Here is an 18,264-nt window from a genome sequence, read left to right on the forward strand (position 1 = left end):
AAATTTCAACTCTCTCTCTCTCTCTCTCTCTCTCTCTCTCTCTCTCTCTCTCCAAACGGGTTCAAATCCGCTACTATTCAATTGCTATTAGAATGGTTAAATTTTGTGGAAGACCGCTGTGAAGAACGGTTTTCACGCAGTTGCAGTGAAGGTAACGAGTTTTGCATATGTCGTGTTTGTGATAATGTGTAACTCGTGATATAGCTTATTTGATGCTTTTTTTCTGAAACGGATTTGTTAGTTTTGAATAAATTAAAATGATTGAATCCATTATGATAATATAACTGTTTGAAATTTGAGTTTCTTTTGTTTTTTGTATGCTTAATTAGTAATTAATTACTGTTTGGTGAATTGGAACTTGGAAATAACGATGTTCAAAAGCTTGGAAGAGACGCGATTCCTGATAATTTGTAGGCTAATACTATCACTGAGATTACCAGGCTCAGAAATTTTCCACTGACATCAATTACTTCACAGTCTGGTATATCTCCCTCCATTCATTTTCATCGAACATTCAAATGCTGTTTATTGCACTGGCAAGCAGGTTTAACTACGTTACGTACTCATCATTTTCAGAATACGCTATTCGAAATTTGAGGAGAATAGTTTCTAATCAATGACTTGATCTAATATTTTTGTTGCAATCTTTGTAGCACCGACACTTCAGATTGAAGATGAGGTTACATTCAATTATTCTATTTTCTAAAATTATAACCAGTATCGACGTTTCAGTGTTGCGCCCTGTGTCTGCGTCTGTGTTAGTGTTTCGTACATTGCAACAAGGTGCCAAAATTCCGTGGAAGCGTGTCCTTTTTGCTTTTATTATGATGTTGTATTTGGTTAGACAAGAATGCCCTGGCTTGACCTTGAAAGCATTTTTTATCAGATTTACTAATAGTAATGTGCTTATAGCTTCAATTTTGCACAATAATCATAGATGTCTTAAGAATGTTTCCATTTATTCAAGGTCAATATGCTGGATGAAGGTGAGAAAAACACAAGAAGGGGGGGTTGAATTGTGTTTTGAAAAAATTCTTCGTTTCTCTAAATAACTGAATACACTGATCAGAAGCTAAGTGAGACAGCTTCTGAAGTGATGATCAGAATCTAAATGCAGCGGAAAAAATCAGAGAGAGAGAAGAAGAACGACACAAAGCAATTATACTGGTTCCTTCCACAATCCGGAAGTAGTCCAGTCCCCCTTGCACTTCCAAGGAGATTTCACTATGAGTAATATCTGATTACAAATGCTCAAGCACACAAGCAAGAGACTTCCAATGCTCAAGCACACAAGCAAGAGACTTCCTTTGCTCAAGAACACAATCAAGAGACTTCCTGCTCAAGCACAACTGCAAGAGACTTCCTAACTAAACAAAATTACACAGAAAATTGTTTAAGGTTGAACACTTGATATACAATCAGAGGTGCTCACAATACAAATCAGATACAGACTCAATGGACTTAAGAATTTCTAAGATATGACTTTGAGACACAGAAATTCTAAGTGAATGCAGAACAATTTCAGCAGAGGTTTGGTACTTGTGAAAATCTTTGTGAGTCTTTCGTTCAGCGTTCTTGCATTACCAATTCTCTAGGTCTTCACTCCTTTATATAGAGGTGTGAAAGAGACGTTGTGAAATTGCCAGCACACCAAAGAGTCGTTGTTGAAGCTTGATCTTTCACCAATGATCTTTTGCCTGATTTGGTTGTTGTCCTATGAAGAACAAATTTGAAATCCATTCCTTATCCAAAGGAACATCTATGCAGGCGAGACCGTATTCTGGAGCTGTTTTCTTGTCTTGAAGCGCAGACACAAAACAGAGTAGTGGAGAACGTGGTTGTACAATTCGTACAAAGTACAATGTCAACGCTTTCGTCCAAATTGCAAACACACGCCTTCAAACATCTTGAAATGACCGTTGCAAATTCCACTAATCCTTTGTTTGTGTTTTCGAATCCAATAGACAGCTTTTGCATTGATAATTCTTCAATTCTTGATTCTTTGCAAATCCAGTTGATACTCAGCTTCTGGTGAAATGGCTTCTGATGAGGCAGCTTCTGATGATGCAGCTTCTGATGGTTCAGCTTCTGATGAGATGACTTCTGCAGCTTCTGATGATGCGGCTTCTGATACTGTGGCTTCTGGACCTCTTGTCTTCAGAAACACTATTCTTCAGGAGCAGCTTACTTCAGGAGCGGCTTGACTTCAGGAGCGCTTTTTCTTCAGGAGCAGCTTGACTTCAGGAGCGCTTAAGCTTCAAATTTTTGTTGTTTCCATAGCTCTTTATTTGCTCATTTAGAACCAATGATGATGTAACTTTATAATTATGGTCCTGTACACTTGAACAAATATTAGCTAGTCCAATTTACAATTTTTAATACCTTGTTATCATCAAAACTCTTTAAGGTTTATTGTTAAACACATTTTGTTCCAACAATCTCCCCCTTTTTGATGATGACAAACAAAAGTATTTAAAATTGATCAATTGTTGTTAATCTAATTAACAAGTTGACTTTGGGGTTCTGAGGTTTGTAAGCTCAGAATCTGAGGTTTGTAAGCTCAAACTCCCCCTGAGTCTGATAGTCTTTAAGGTGAGGTTTGTAAGCTCCCCCTAAGTTCTATCCAGGTTAATTAAATTCATTTTACGCGCAATAATTATTATCAGAGCTTAAAAGCAAAACTGAATCAATGAAAGAATTTACTTATAGATAAGAAGAATGGTTCAATTAACTTTACTTGAATTTTGATACTCCTTCGTTCATTCATAGCTTATACCAATAAGGTAAAAAGATAGAAGTTTTTCAAAAATTTCAAATGCCATTAATGGGGCTCAGAGCCTTTAAATACTAGTCACATATACTCCCCCTTTTGTCATTATCAAAAAAAATTAAAATAAATCTAAGCACAAAAGACAAAAAGATATGAGAAAAACTCAAACATGAGAGAGTATACTAAGCAATGAACTAAATAAATCAGAGCAAAAATCATGTATATTCAATTGTCAGAAGCAGCTAAACAGTCAGAATCAGTAAGCAAAAGAAATAAGACAAGATGATTTCAGAAGCAAGGACTAAGAAATTTTAAAAACAAACAACAAACAAAGAAAAACACAAGGGTGTGCAACTAAGGGTTGGTTTGTTGTTGTTTCTTCATCTCTTCCATTTCTTCAATCTTCTTCTTCAACAATTCTTCAAGTTGTTGTTGCCTCTGAAGAAGAGCTTGTTCCCTTTCTTTGGCTTCTTGCTGCTGTTGTGCCATCTGTTTCTTCAGAAGCTTACACAACCTTGCTTCTCTGGTCAAGTAATCTGTTTCAAAGAAGAAAGGCTGGTTTGCCAGGAGCAGTGTAGAGCTTCTTACTCTCAGACTCTGATTCACATGCTCCATTACCCTTCTGACTGAAGCTTGCTTGACTCTGATGCATTTGGCCCTTATGCTTTCAATTAGCTCAGTTGCCCGGTTCTGAAGAGATGCCCAGGAGTCTTCATATGCACCTGTGAGATCAATTGTCCTTCTTTGATCCACCAGATTGTGCATCTGACTCAAGATTGTCAGAAGCTCAGAATTGATATATCCAGATTCCAGGATGTTTGTGGGTGGATGTTCAAGGATTTCAAGATCAGAATCACTGATTTCTAAATCTTGAATAGGGTTAGGAGCTGGAGTGGTAAGGTGTGTTTGTGTGTTAGAAGATGAGGGCTGGTCAGAATCAATGTGTGAGGTGGAGGTTGAGGCTTGAACATTGACTAGAGAGATGTCAACATCCATGGGAGTTGGTTCAGGAGAGTGTTCAGGTAAAGATTGAAGTTCAGTTTCAGTTGATGGTTGATGTGGTGAAGTTGTTGTTTGATTGTTGAGTTGGGGGTCAATGATAGCTATTGGTGATTGAGGGGGTGTTGTGGGTTTATGTGGTTCAGGTGTTTGTTGATGGGGGTTTTCTGAAACAACATTTTCAGAAGCAGCTGCTTCTGGAGTTGTTTCAGAGGCTTTTTCTGAGGTGGACTCAACATTTTCAGGAGAAATCATGTTGAGAGGTTGAATGCAAAGGGGTTGAGGGTTAAGGCGAAAGATAGAATCAATGACTCTTTCTCTTTGCACAGCCAGTTCAGCTAACTTCTCATTAACTATGTGGCCAACTGGTTCATAAGAAGTTGACGAAGAGGGCTTATCGTTGGTTTTGGTTGATGTTGATTGGCTTTTTACTGGTTTTTGAAAAAGTTGAGCTAAGGGTACATCATCATCAGAATCATCAGAATCTGATAATGATGCGGATGCGGAATCTGAAGATATATTAATTACCTTTTCTGGTTCAGGATCAGAATCCTCTTTAGCAGATTCACTGGACACCTGCAACAGTTGCTTGGCTTCTGAAACTACAGACTCTCGTAGCTCAGCAGCAATTTCCAGAACTTTTTCAGCGGCTGCTTTCTTCTCTTGTAACTCTTTTAACTTCAAATCAGAAGCAGCTTGAGCTCTTAAGGTGATATGAGGAAAATCCTTGGTTCTCCTCAAGGCTGGCTTTCTCTTCCTCTTTGGTATAGCAGGTTGATCAAGAGGAATGTCAACACCCATGATCATCCTGGAGTCCATGTCTTCAATGGCTTCTTCAATAGAAGATGCTGATGAACTACCAATCTTGAGCTTGTCAGCAGCAACTTTTGCCTTTTTAGTAGTTTGTTCAACCTCTAGATATTGCTCTGCAGTCATCTTCCTTTTTGACTTTCTGCCTCTGGCTCGTGGCAGAGCACCACCATACATTTCCTCTGGAATATCTTCCAATCTGATTCTCTCATTGGTTGCCTCAAAATGTTCCTTGATATAGTACAATTGCACTTCAATGGGATCCTTCTTGCAGATGGGTGGAAAGTCCTTCATAAGATCAGACATAACAAGTGATTCACTTAAATCAGTTTGAAGTTTGGTGACTTCACTGATTAGCTTCATATTCAATAGAGTATGAGCATTAATGAATTTTCCAGTTTTTGTGTCAAGTAGCTGATCTGTGAAGCCTTGAGATTGACTGAGACTGTTCAAGATACCTCCTTGATAGAATATCTCTGAGAGGAGTCTTCCATAAGGTACCCAGGGTTTATCCAGTAGCTGACTCTGCTTCAAACACTCTACCAAGTACTTGAACACGTATTTGGGCACATTCACCTTTTCCTTCTTGATGAAGTGCTGGAGAAGGACCTTCTGAGCTAGATTTGGTTTCACACAGTCACCAATTGGAAACAGGGTCTCATTCTGAATCTTCAGAAGCATCTTGGTTTCCATGCTCAATTCAGCATATTTCTTCTCCTTCTCAGAATTGTAAATCACCAAGTTGGCTTGCTTTTTCCAAATGCGTTTTTCAGCAGCATCTGAAAGATCAATTCCAGAGTAGTATCCAGAGGCTGCAGCCTTGAGAACATACTCTATGTGCCATTGTGCAATTCTTATTGGAATACCACAGATGCTCGACCTGATTTCATCTTCAACAAATGGCGCAAGACCCATTTCTTCTCTTGTTTTCCCTTCTAATTCAGGATACATTAGCACCATTTGACTTTCCTCAGATAAAGATGCCGCTTTGTTGTAAAATTTTGCTCTTACCCAGAAGTGTCTAACCAGAGCTTCATATGTTGGTCCATTCAACATTCTGAAATAATCCATGAGTCCTTGCTCTTCATAGTAGCTTCTGATAGAACACCCATGAAAATTCAGAGAATCAAAGTCCACTGGATTCTCTATCTGAACTTGCAAATCCCATTCTTCCAATTTCATGCTTCTTCCTCTGTAGTCATATTCAGGGACCATTCTTGAAGTAGATACTGAATCTTTTCGTTGCGAGCTTGATGATGCCATTTGATGATTGACGAAGATTTGAAGAAGATGAAGATTTTAGGGTTCTAAGGTTGAGAGAATGCGCTTACTTCGCAAAAGGTTTGAGAGCAAATGTGTTTGTTGTGAGTGAGTAGTGTGTGAATTGACAAAGTGTTAAAAGTAAAACGATTGCAATTCAAACGGGACAAACAAACATAACATTAATGACAAAATTGGGGGCGCATGAAAAGTACTTTCAAAGCTTTAAAATCATCATTGCCCTTTTAGTTATACACCAACACATACAGGCCACGTAAGAAGTTCACAGAGTAACTACCAAGTTAGTGGGCCAGAAGTTACTTTAAAAAGTAACTCCCAACGTTTCCACTAATTCAACTATTCAGAAGCAACAAATCCAGCTTCTGGACTTCAGATGCTGATGTCATCATCAGAAGCGAGTTTTCCTCAGAACCTCAATAAAGAGCTTCTGATGGACTACCGCTTCTGAACTAACTTCAGAACCTAAAATCCTATTCAGGAGCAAGCAAACATTTAATCAGACACGAAGTGCATGTTCAAATTTTTCTTTATAAAATCAAATCTTTCAACAGTTAAAGGCTTAGTAAATATATCAGCCCATTGATTTTCAGTATCAATGAATTGTATATCTAAAATTCCTTTTTGAACATAATCTCTGATAAAATGGTGTTTGATTTCAATGTGCTTAGCTCTTGAATGCAAAATTGGATTTTTAGACAAACAAATAGCAGCAGTATTATCACAATAAATGGGAATACTGTTAGCAGTTATCTGATAATCTTCCAACTGATGTTTCATCCAAAGTAGTTGTGTACAACAACTTGCAGCTGAAATGTATTCTGCTTCTGCTGTAGACATAGCAATAGTTGTTTGTCTTTTGCTAGCCCAGGATATAAGATTATCACCCAGAAATTGACAATTGCCACTGGTTGATTTTCTTTCAATCCTATCACCAGCATAATCAGCATCACAGAATCCAATTAGCTTATAATCTAAGGATTTCCTATAAAGGAGTCCAAGATTAGTTGTTCCCTTCAAATACCTGAAGATTCTCTTGACAGCAGTCATATGAGATTCTCTAGGATCTGATTGGAATCTTGCACACAAGCATACACTGAATAAAATATCTGGCCTAGATGCAGTGAGGTATAACAAAGAACCAATCATACCTCTATACAGCTTCTGATCTACTTTAGCTCCTTCATCTTCTTTGCTCAGGTTGCACGTAGGATGCATTGGAGTGTTCATCACTTTACAATCTTCAAGTTTGAACTTCTTCAGAAGCTCCTTTGTGTACTTTGATTGATGAACATAGACTCCATCTTTGCATTGATTGATTTGAATGCCAAGGAAGAACTTCAGCTCTCCCATCATGCTCATTTCAAATTCATCCTGCATTAACTCAGAAAATTCCTTGCAAAGAGATGCATTAGTAGAACCAAATATTATATCATCAACATATAATTGCACAACAAGAATATCTTTCCCAAGGGTCCTTCTGAAGAGTGTAGTGTCAACCTGTCCTCTCTTAAAATCATTTTTGATTAAGAAATTACTTAGTCTATCATACCAAGCTCTGGGAGCTTGTTTCAAGCCATATAGTGATTTCTTCAATTTAAAAACATGGTCAGGATATTTAATATCCTCAAATCCAGGAGGTTGCTTAACATACACTTCTTCTTCTATGACACCATTGAGAAATGCACTCTTGACATCCATCTGATATAATATTATGCCATGATTAACTGCATAGGAAAGAAGTAACCTGATTGCTTCCAATCTTGCAACTGGAGCAAACGTTTCAGTGTAATCAATGCCTTCTTGTTGACTATACCCTTGTGCAACAAGTCTGGCTTTGTTTCTTGTTACTTCACCTTGCTCATTCAGCTTGTTTCTGAATACCCATTTTGTTCCAATAATGTTCTTGTGCTGAGGTTTGGGTACCAGATCCCACACATCATTTCTTTGAAATTGATTCAACTCTTCTTGCATAGCTAGGATCCATCCATCATCTGAAAGTGCTTCATCAACTGTTGTAGGTTCAATCATTGAGATTAGTCCAATCATTGACTCTTCTTGTCTGAAATGTGATCTTGTTCTTCTTGGACTATCTTTGTTTCCAATGATTAGCTCTTCAGGATGTGAAGACTTGTGTTTGAATGTGTTTCTGGGAGGATCTTCTTGATGTGAGCCATCTTGTGCTTCATCAGAAGCAGTTTCATCTTGCGCTTCTGATGTGGGTTCAGCTTCTGGACTATCTTCAGACTCAGCTGTCTGATCAGGTTCTGGAGTAGCTTCAGGAACCTGTATCTCTGCAAAACTTTCACCTTGCTTTGAAGTTTTATCTTCAAGCTCCTTGTCATCAAATTTAACGTGCATAGATTCTTCAACACAGAGTGTTTCTGAATTATACACTCTGTATGCCTTTGACCTTTCAGAGTAACCTAAAAAGATTCCTCTTTGGGCCTTGGCATCAAATTTCTTTAGGTAGAGCTTGTTGTTCAGAATGTAACAAGTACATCCAAATTGATGAAAGTAAGAGATATTGGGTTTTCTTCCTTTAAAGAGTTCATATGCTGTTTTCTCCAAAATAGGTCTAATATAGATCCTGTTTTGAACATAGCATGCTGTATTCACTGCTTCTGCCCAAAAATGTTTTGGTAAATTGTTTTCATGAATCATGGTTCTGGCCATTTCTTGTAAAGTTCTATTCTTTCTCTCTACAACCCCATTTTGTTGTGGTGTTCTAGGAGAAGAGAATTCATGGAAAATTCCATGTTTTTTACAAAAAGCTTCAAATGGCTCATTTTCAAATTCTCCACCATGATCACTTCTGACTTTCAAAATTTTTGACTCTTTTTCAGATTGAATTTGAGTGCAGAAGCTACTGAATACATCACACGCAACATCTTTACTCTTTATGAATTTCACCCAAGTCCATCTGCTGTAATCATCAACAATGACTAATCCATATCTACTTCCATATAAGGATGCAGTACTCACTGGTCCAAATAAATCAATATGGAGTAATTCTAAAGGTCTTGAGGTTGAGACAATGTCTTTGGTTTTAAAAGATGATTTCACAATTTTCCCTCTCTGACATGCACCACAAAGTGCATCTGAATGATAGTCAATGTCTGGTAGCCCTTTAACAAGTTGTAACTTACTAAGCTTAGAGATTAACCTCCAGTTAGCATGTCCCAACCTTCTGTGCCACATCCATTTCTTATCATTCACTGATAGTAGGCAAACCACCTTCTGATCAGCCAGTTCAGAAAAATTGATTTTATAGACATTGTCAACTCTCTTTCCTTTGAACACAATGGATTTGTCTTCCTTGTTGATTACTGTACAGTTGGGTTTTTCAAAAAGCACATCATAACCATTATCACAAAATTGACTAATGCTCAAAAGGTTATGTTCAAGACCATCTACCAACCATACATTATTAATTGAGGTAGAGGAATTACCAATAGTTCCTGTACCTATGATCCTGCCTGACTGGTTGCCTCCAAATTTCACATTTCCTCCCTCTTTCATTGTTAGGCTGAGGAACATGGACTTGTCTCCTGTCATGTGTCTTGAGCAACCGCTGTCTAGGTACCATGATCTTTGCTTTGGCACTGCTCTTAGACATACCTGCATCATTGACATTTTTAGATTTAGGTACCCATTGTTCTATGGGTCCTGGAAGGTTAGTACTTAAGGCTTTACTCTTCACTTCTTGTACCTTGTGCTGTGAGTTGGGTTGCTTCTGATTAACCATCACCTTAGGTTTTGGTACTTCAGAAGCAGCAACTGTCTTCTTCTGAAACTTAGACTTCAGAACCCCAGATTTTGGTTTCACCAGACTCTGAGGAATAGGTTCTGATCTTTTCAGGATCCTAACCTTTGAAGTTTTGGAATCAGATTTGATCATAGCCTTTGACTTAGAGTTCTTTGGCTTTGAAGTAATCTTAGCCTTAAAACTGGAAGCTTCAGGTTCTGATTGAACAACAGTTTCCAACTCAGCCCCTTCTGGTACAAAGAATGTTTTCAGACCTTCCTTGATGCATTCACAACAAGACTTTAGATTGGTTTTCTCCAGTTTCACTTCTGGAAAACCAATTCCTCTGCCATTGTTCTTGTAAATGCTATAAATCATAGAAGCCACTCTGCTTCTGTCAATGCCAGATATAATGAAGTCTTCAAGAGCAATTTCATGATTACTTAAAGGTTTTTCATTACACTTTTCTTGTAGCTTCTGACATAAGAACCTGAGCTGGTCTTCATATGTTTTACACATGAAGTCAAAGCCCCTAAGTCCCTGTTCAGAAGCTTTCAGATCCAATAGAGTTGATTTTTGCTGTTGTACCAAATCAGCATATTTTTCTTTTAAATCCTTCAACTCATTGGTTCTTACTTCAAAATGTGTAAGAAGTTCTTTAAGTGACTCAATAAGTTCATCTCTGGGAATTTTGGAATATACCTCATTTTCATCTTCTGAGTCTGAATCTGATCCAGCTTCTGAAGTTGCTGTTGCTACCAACCCAACAGCTACCTTTGCATCTTCATCAGCTTCCTCTTTATCAGATCCAGATTCACTACCCAAATCATCCCAGGTTGCCATTAAACTCTGCTTAATCTGCTTCTTGAGTTTGCTTGGTTTGAAGGTAGACCTCTTTGACTTGTCCTTTGACTTTTCTCTTTGAAGATCAGGGCATTCAGCAATGAAGTGACCTGGCTTCTTACAGTTGAAGCATCCCTTCTGATCTTCTTTCCTTGAGCTTCTGGAGTTACCCCTTCTGGAGAGAAACTTTCTGTTCTTCTTGGCCAGATATTGAAGTCTGTTTGAGAGCATGGCCATTTCTGCAGCATCTGGTTCAGAATCTGAACTTGACTGTTCTTCCTCTTCAGATTCAACCACTTTGAGAGCTTTTGATGACTTGCCTTTGGATGGAAGAGCTATTGATTTACTCTTCTTAGTAGACTCATGTTCATTAAGACTTAACTCATGAACTTTGAGAGAACTAACAAGATCTTCGACACTTAAAGTGTTTAAATCTTTAGCTTCCTCAATGGCAGTCACTTTTGGTCTCCATCTGGCAGGTAAGCTTCTGAGTATCTTGCTTACATGATCAGAAGCAACATAGCTCTTCTTTAGAATCTGTAGACCAGAAACTAAGGTTTGAAACCTTGAGTACATCTCCTCAATAGTTTCATCATCCTTCATTTTGAATAACTCATACTGATGTACAAGCAGGAGAGCCTTTGCTTCTTTGACCTTCTTGCTCCCTTCATAATTTGAACAGAGAGAAGCAAACATAGCTTTAGCAGTGGATTTGTCACTCATCTTCATGTATTCTGCTTTGGGTATGGCAGTGACAAGAGCTCCTCTGATAATATGATGCTTCTTGTAAAGTTTCCTCAGTTCTGGAGTATGTTTCTTTCTATCCACAGCAGCTCCTTCTTCATCAAGGACTAAACTACCAACGCCGTCTTCCAGAATATCCCACAATTCTTCATCTAGGCTCATGATGTAACTGTAAAAATTGGTCTTCCACCAAGAGAACTCTTCAGCATCTCCATTGAACTTTGGAATTTTTCCAACACTGGTTTTCTTACTATCACTATAATCATGTGAGACATTTTTATAGCTAGTATCACCATCAGGAGGAGGAGTAGTCATGTTTTTCTCAGATCTTTGACTGTTGCACGGTTAAGTGATACACAACAGACCAAGGCTCTAGATACCAATTGAAGGTGAGAAAAACACAAGAAGGGGGGGTTGAATTGTGTTTTGAAAAAATTCTTCGTTTCTCTAAATAACTGAATACACTGATCAGAAGCTAAGTGAGACAGCTTCTGAAGTGATGATCAGAATCTAAATGCAGCGGAAAAAATCAGAGAGAGAGAAGAAGAACGACACAAAGCAATTATACTGGTTCCTTCCACAATCCGGAAGTAGTCCAGTCCCCCTTGCACTTCCAAGGAGATTTCACTATGAGTAATATCTGATTACAAATGCTCAAGCACACAAGCAAGAGACTTCCAATGCTCAAGCACACAAGCAAGAGACTTCCTTTGCTCAAGAACACAATCAAGAGACTTCCTGCTCAAGCACAACTGCAAGAGACTTCCTAACTAAACAAAATTACACAGAAAATTGTTTAAGGTTGAACACTTGATATACAATCAGAGGTGCTCACAATACAAATCAGATACAGACTCAATGGACTTAAGAATTTCTAAGATATGACTTTGAGACACAGAAATTCTAAGTGAATGCAGAACAATTTCAGCAGAGGTTTGGTACTTGTGAAAATCTTTGTGAGTCTTTCGTTCAGCGTTCTTGCATTACCAATTCTCTAGGTCTTCACTCCTTTATATAGAGGTGTGAAAGAGACGTTGTGAAATTGCCAGCACACCAAAGAGTCGTTGTTGAAGCTTGATCTTTCACCAATGATCTTTTGCCTGATTTGGTTGTTGTCCTATGAAGAACAAATTTGAAATCCATTCCTTATCCAAAGGAACATCTATGCAGGCGAGACCGTATTCTGGAGCTGTTTTCTTGTCTTGAAGCGCAGACACAAAACAGAGTAGTGGAGAACGTGGTTGTACAATTCGTACAAAGTACAATGTCAACGCTTTCGTCCAAATTGCAAACACACGCCTTCAAACATCTTGAAATGACCGTTGCAAATTCCACTAATCCTTTGTTTGTGTTTTCGAATCCAATAGACAGCTTTTGCATTGATAATTCTTCAATTCTTGATTCTTTGCAAATCCAGTTGATACTCAGCTTCTGGTGAAATGGCTTCTGATGAGGCAGCTTCTGATGATGCAGCTTCTGATGGTTCAGCTTCTGATGAGATGACTTCTGCAGCTTCTGATGATGCGGCTTCTGATACTGTGGCTTCTGGACCTCTTGTCTTCAGAAACACTATTCTTCAGGAGCAGCTTACTTCAGGAGCGGCTTGACTTCAGGAGCGCTTTTTCTTCAGGAGCAGCTTGACTTCAGGAGCGCTTAAGCTTCAAATTTTTGTTGTTTCCATAGCTCTTTATTTGCTCATTTAGAACCAATGATGATGTAACTTTATAATTATGGTCCTGTACACTTGAACAAATATTAGCTAGTCCAATTTACAATTTTTAATACCTTGTTATCATCAAAACTCTTTAAGGTTTATTGTTAAACACATTTTGTTCCAACACTGGACTGCCTTGTTAGTTACATACATTATTGGTCATCTCCTTGTTCTTTTGCTGTTTTTGTTCTATGATTTATTTTCTTAGACTTGTCATTTTTTGTTGTTTCTATGTTATTTAGTGCTCTATAGTTTGTTGATATTAAAATCCATGGGAGGTTCTATCTCTAACTCTTTATGTGTGCGTATGAAAGGCCATGTAATATGATGTAATAAACTTTTTTGGTGCGATATTTTGGGGATATAATGTACTAATTGTAATATTTTTCTCCTGAGTGGCTAACTTATGGACATGTATAATTTATCTTTAAGGTTGGTGTTTGTATTCTTTCAAGAATGGGATTTGTGCATTGTAATTATTAATTGCTACACTACAAATGATGTTTTTTCGTATCAGTTCAGGTGCAAGCAGCAGAGAGTGCCTAGAAAGGAAAACAAGAGAGCGGCAAAAGTTGGATTTACCCTACAAAGAAAAACGATGTCTAGCAAGCACTTACTTTAGAAATGGAATCAAGAGACAGAATATGCGAAAGTTATATGAATGACAAACCCTTCTGCATATCAATTCTGAAATGCAAGGACGATATCCAAATTTGAGGTAAAATCAGTTACTGTCAGTGGCTTCTTTTTGGTGATCTATTTCATTGTTCCTAAATGTTTTGGACACGAATTTTGACATCAAAGACCGTATAAATATACAATTTTTTATCAATATTTTCTCTCTTCCTGGATGATGATGATGATCTGAAAAAGGAACTAACTCAGGATGTATTGCATACTGTGTCCAACTGACCCTTACAGTTTTGTGTCCAAATAACAGCTATGTTCATTGTCTGAGCATGTGAAGTTTCAAATTTCAGCCTGACTTTGCATTTTAGTGTTAAATCTTGATCTGTATTTGGTGTTTTCACTTTTCACCAGTTGAAAGAATAAGTTGTTTACACTTTACACCATATAATAGTTGAAAAGGTAATAAAGATAATACTATGTGATTTTGTTGGGTTATATATTGGATGGGTTGGTTTAGAAGGTATGAGTTTGACTGATCAGGTCATGGTTCAGCTCCTTCTACTAACTATTAATATCAGCTCCTTCTCGGTAAGGGTGGAGCTGATTTTGCCCTTTGTGGACAAAAATTGCAAATCTGAGTTTCTTTTTTATCTGTGATCAGTTGAAGCCAACAGTGCAGATTGTAACCTCCAAGGTTTGTAATTCATCTTTACTTGTATTTTGTTGATTATTGATTTCATACGATAACCGGACTCTGACAACTCATTTGTTTGGCTAGTGAAAACTATGTGTACTCATCCATAGTGTTAATAGGTGGTTTAATCCCACTGGTGTGATCACTTTGCAGCATCCATGCATAGGCATTACAAAGTGGTGTCAATTGATTCATTAATCTTCGTTATTATGCATGTTCTTTTGATTTCTTTTTCTTTTTTTATCAGAAGTGCTTTTGATAACAAGACCTGGTAATAGTCTTAAGATGTGTATATGACTAATGCTACAATTCACATTGAGCTTGAGTTTTGGATGTTAAAAATAATACAAACCAGAAAATTGTCATTTTAATGGTCAAATGTGTAAAATAAGGCCAATCTAGTTATTAAATGTATCCAAATTAGGGACATATACTCTAGGGTCTTCTCTTGTAATTTCAGGAGAGAAATTGATTAACGAAATAATACATTTGAAATCCAAAAGTAAAAACAAAAGACAAGTAAAAAATGTCTTTGTATCAATAAGAGACTATTATAACAGTGTTTTGCTTATTCCGTAATCAAATTGACTATTTATCAAGATAAATATTTCTACTTCATCTCTAGTAGATAATGGTCAAAATATACTATTAGACATATAGTATAGTATAAATATAGATAGATCAAAATACCATGTAGTAGATAACCAAGTTGCTTGGGCTCTAGTGGCAAGGAGCTCCTTCCAAGGACGTACCCGGGGAATATCGGGTTTGATTCCCAGGAGGAACAACGCTTGGTCAGTGCGAATGCCTCTACGCATGAGCCGGATTAGTCGCCCACCTTTGGTGGGTCGGAAACCGGTGCGAAAGCCAAAAAAAAAATACCATGTAGTAGACAATGACAATGTTTTATAATATCTAAAAACACCGTATGGATTAAATATATATTTTTGTTTGAATTAAATGACTAGTGAAAGTTTGTCTTTTAACCAATTGACGAGTGAAAATCAAATAAATTACAAGTATAATTAAACTTTGTGAGACATTTCTACCAAGAAGTTTCAAATTTGAGTTTAAGTTCATCAACATAATATATTTTTTTACAAGTATTTTTATTTTTTTGAAGATATAAAAATTTACAAAATAAATCTAATTTTTTGAAATGTACTGGTAAATCTTTTTTTTGTGGTTCCTGGGGACTTGCATATATTATGCACTGTTCCTAACAACTGAGCTAAGCTCACAATTACATTTACCGATAAATCTAATTAACGCGCACATATTTATATTTAAGTACTAATTTTATTATTGTCATGACACCAATAAGAATAAGAATATCATCACAGCTTGTACTGAAAAAAAATGGAATGCCATCACACACACACACGCCAGGCAAGAGAAGAACGGACAAGAATACCAAAGAAGGAAAAACACAAAATTGCCCTTAAACTTAATTCAAATGGCACCTTGTTTAGTGTGAGAATTACTAGCAACAAAGGATACATTGGGGTTTTCACACATTCACCATTCATTCTCCCTTCGTATGCTCTGGTGAATTTGCCTCTTAACATGCTACTGTAGTACAATTTTTGTGCCCAACAACGTAGCCTTTCCAAATTAAGCAAAGTAACCATTTTTGTTTTGAAAGTTGAGTGTTATACCCATGATGAATGAACAAGCATTAGAAGAAGATACTATGATTGAGGTGAAGGAAGATCACATGATTTCACCTGCTGGTGACAGTGCACCAACTCTAAGAATCGCCCATTTTCTGAAACCAATTGCAAACTCCATTCATGAACAAGCTTTTGAGTTTAAACAATCATCACCATCTTCTGTTTCTGAGCCAAAGGAGTGGCCTTTGAAAATCAACTTCACTGGTTGGCGCTGCCCACGCGCCAAATGGGTTGATCAACTTAAACTCAAATATGAAACAGTGTGGAAGAAAGTTGGCATCTTTGAAGCAATAATGGGCACAAGGTGCCGCATAAATAAAAATTATGACTTGCTATATGGGGTTGTTGAGAAATGGTGTTGTGACACAAATACATTTGTGTTTGCCTTTGGTGAAGCTACGATCACTCTGGAGGATATCATTGTTTTAGGGGGTTACCCTATCATTGGCCATCCTGTTTTCACCGAAGTTAAAGACCAAGAAATGAGAGAGGTGGAAAAGAAGCTCAACATTGCAAGAAAGAAACTTAATAGCAAACAAGGAGGTGTGGCTAACACACCAACATGGATGGATATTTTCATTGATAAAGGTAGTGAAATTGAACATGAAGCATTCCTTGCTGCTTGGTTGTCAATTTTTGTTTTTCCTCATAAAGAATTAGTGAAAAGTTCTTTGTTTTCTATTGCTATTCATCTTGCTAGAGGAAATCCTATTGCTTTGGCACCAGCTGTTTTAGCTAGTATATATAAGGACTTGACTTTGTTTAAGAAAACAATTGTTGGTTTGTCAAAATATTATGTTGGTGGTGATAGATTTCCTTTGGAAGTTAATCTACGATCACCCTTTTACTTGGTTCAAATTTGGGTGTGGGAGAGGTTCACAAATTTGCAACCACAACCCAAGTTGATCAATAGTGAAGACCATTCATTGTTGAGGTGGCATAAGGTTATGCCCTTGAAAATTGACAATGTGAGGTTGGCATTAGACTCAGCAATTGATGATTTTCTTTGGCGTCCATATGTTAGATATCCTAACAAGTGTGGAATGTTTTATCCAAATAATGAAATTTGGGTACCATTTAAGAAGGATTTGGATACAAAAATGCTCTCATTTGTTATATGCTTGAGAGTTGCTGAGCTTGTTGGATTTGAGTCTATAGAGCAATATCTTCCACATAGAGTTGCTATGCAATTTGGAATTGACCAAGATGTTCCAAGTTATGTGGCTAGGTTCAATGAGACTAAATACATTGCTTGGGAAAACTACTGCAGGCCTATTTCTTATAAAAATTTGTATTTTCCACCAAGGTTGTCTGAGGCAGATGTCACCATGCGTTATGCAAAGTGGTGGAAGCAACTGGTATTGGGTCATGGAGATTTTGTTAAGAACATTGTGAAGCGGAAGAGAAGTGTGAGTTCAAGGAAACCTAGAGCTCATGTAGGGAAAGCTAGCAAAAGTGGTATCGATTTTAGTGTTCCACCTAGATTTCCTCCCAATCTTGTTGACACTCTTATTTTTGGAAAATTTTGTGATCATGTTCCTGCTGAAAATTCTGCTCATGATTGTGTGAAATCTAAGCATTTAATTAACCAATGTTCTTCAGCCTCTTTAGCAGATTATGAAGATTCTGAAAAGATATTACCACTGAAAAGGCCAATTTTAGAAGAGAATGTTGAACTTTCCCCATGGGCCTTAGAGGATGATTTTGAAGATGCAAATGGGAGAAAAGAAGCATGGAAGTCTAGTGACAGAGCCTTTTTATCTGAGACTCAAGGTGAAAGTTATAGCTATGCTTTCAAAAACAAAGTAACTGTTGTGCAGCATTCTGATATGGCTGAAGGAGCTAAAGAAATTGTTGAAGAAAGAAAAGAAAGAGATGATGAAGTTGTGATTTTATTGAAAGAGCAAAGCTTGAAGAATCAAGAGGAACTGGCACGTCTAGCAAGACAACAAGAAGAGATATTACGATTAATGGATTTGAGGGAGAAAAGAGATGAAGAGTTGAGGCAACTTCTCACTAGTGTTCTAAGGAATCAACAACCACCATCATCTTAAAACTTTATATTTGTTTTTGAATTCTCTTCATGAAACTCATGTGTTAGGTGTCCCACATCGGGTAAATGAAAGTGCTTGATGTGGTGGCTTAAGTCCTAACATCATGACAGTGATGCGCTTTTCATATTCTCCATTTTGTTGATAACAAATGGAAGGAGAAAGTAATTCTAGTTTTAATGAGTTATGATATATTTTTATTAACTGTTATACGCGTTATTATTTATCTATTAGTAGTATTGGCATGATGACTGACACATTTTGCTATGTGATTAAGAATATATAGTGAAGTGCAGAAAAGAGAATTATT

General features: G+C 37.2%; 1 protein-coding gene and 1 long non-coding RNA gene across 2 annotated transcripts; both read left to right on the plus strand.

Annotated features, from left to right (window-relative positions):
• The first annotated feature begins 21 nt into the window (after window positions 1-21).
• LOC146939167 (uncharacterized) lies at window positions 22-14,601 on the plus strand. The gene is made up of 2 exons (XR_015031580.1): window positions 22-151; window positions 13,424-14,601. It is a non-coding gene; the product is annotated as an uncharacterized LOC146939167 (long non-coding RNA).
• An 859-nt stretch (window positions 14,602-15,460) lies between these two features.
• Window positions 15,461-18,134, plus strand: LOC146939168 (uncharacterized). Its single transcript, XM_085757913.1, has one exon. It carries the CDS (start codon window positions 15,891-15,893, stop codon window positions 17,955-17,957), a length of 2,067 nt encoding a protein of 688 aa, XP_085614039.1. The 5' UTR covers window positions 15,461-15,890; the 3' UTR covers window positions 17,958-18,134.
• The last annotated feature ends 130 nt before the right edge of the window (window positions 18,135-18,264 follow it).

This window comes from Medicago sativa, chromosome 3, assembly GCF_051527215.1.
Source record: "Medicago sativa cultivar Bolivia chromosome 3, Bolivia_mono, whole genome shotgun sequence".
NCBI lineage: Eukaryota > Viridiplantae > Streptophyta > Magnoliopsida > Fabales > Fabaceae > Medicago > Medicago sativa.

Coding starts and splice junctions, on each gene's coding strand:
- LOC146939168 (XM_085757913.1), top strand. CDS start 15,891: ATGATGAATGAACAAGCATTAGAAGAAGATACTATGATTGAGGTGAAG.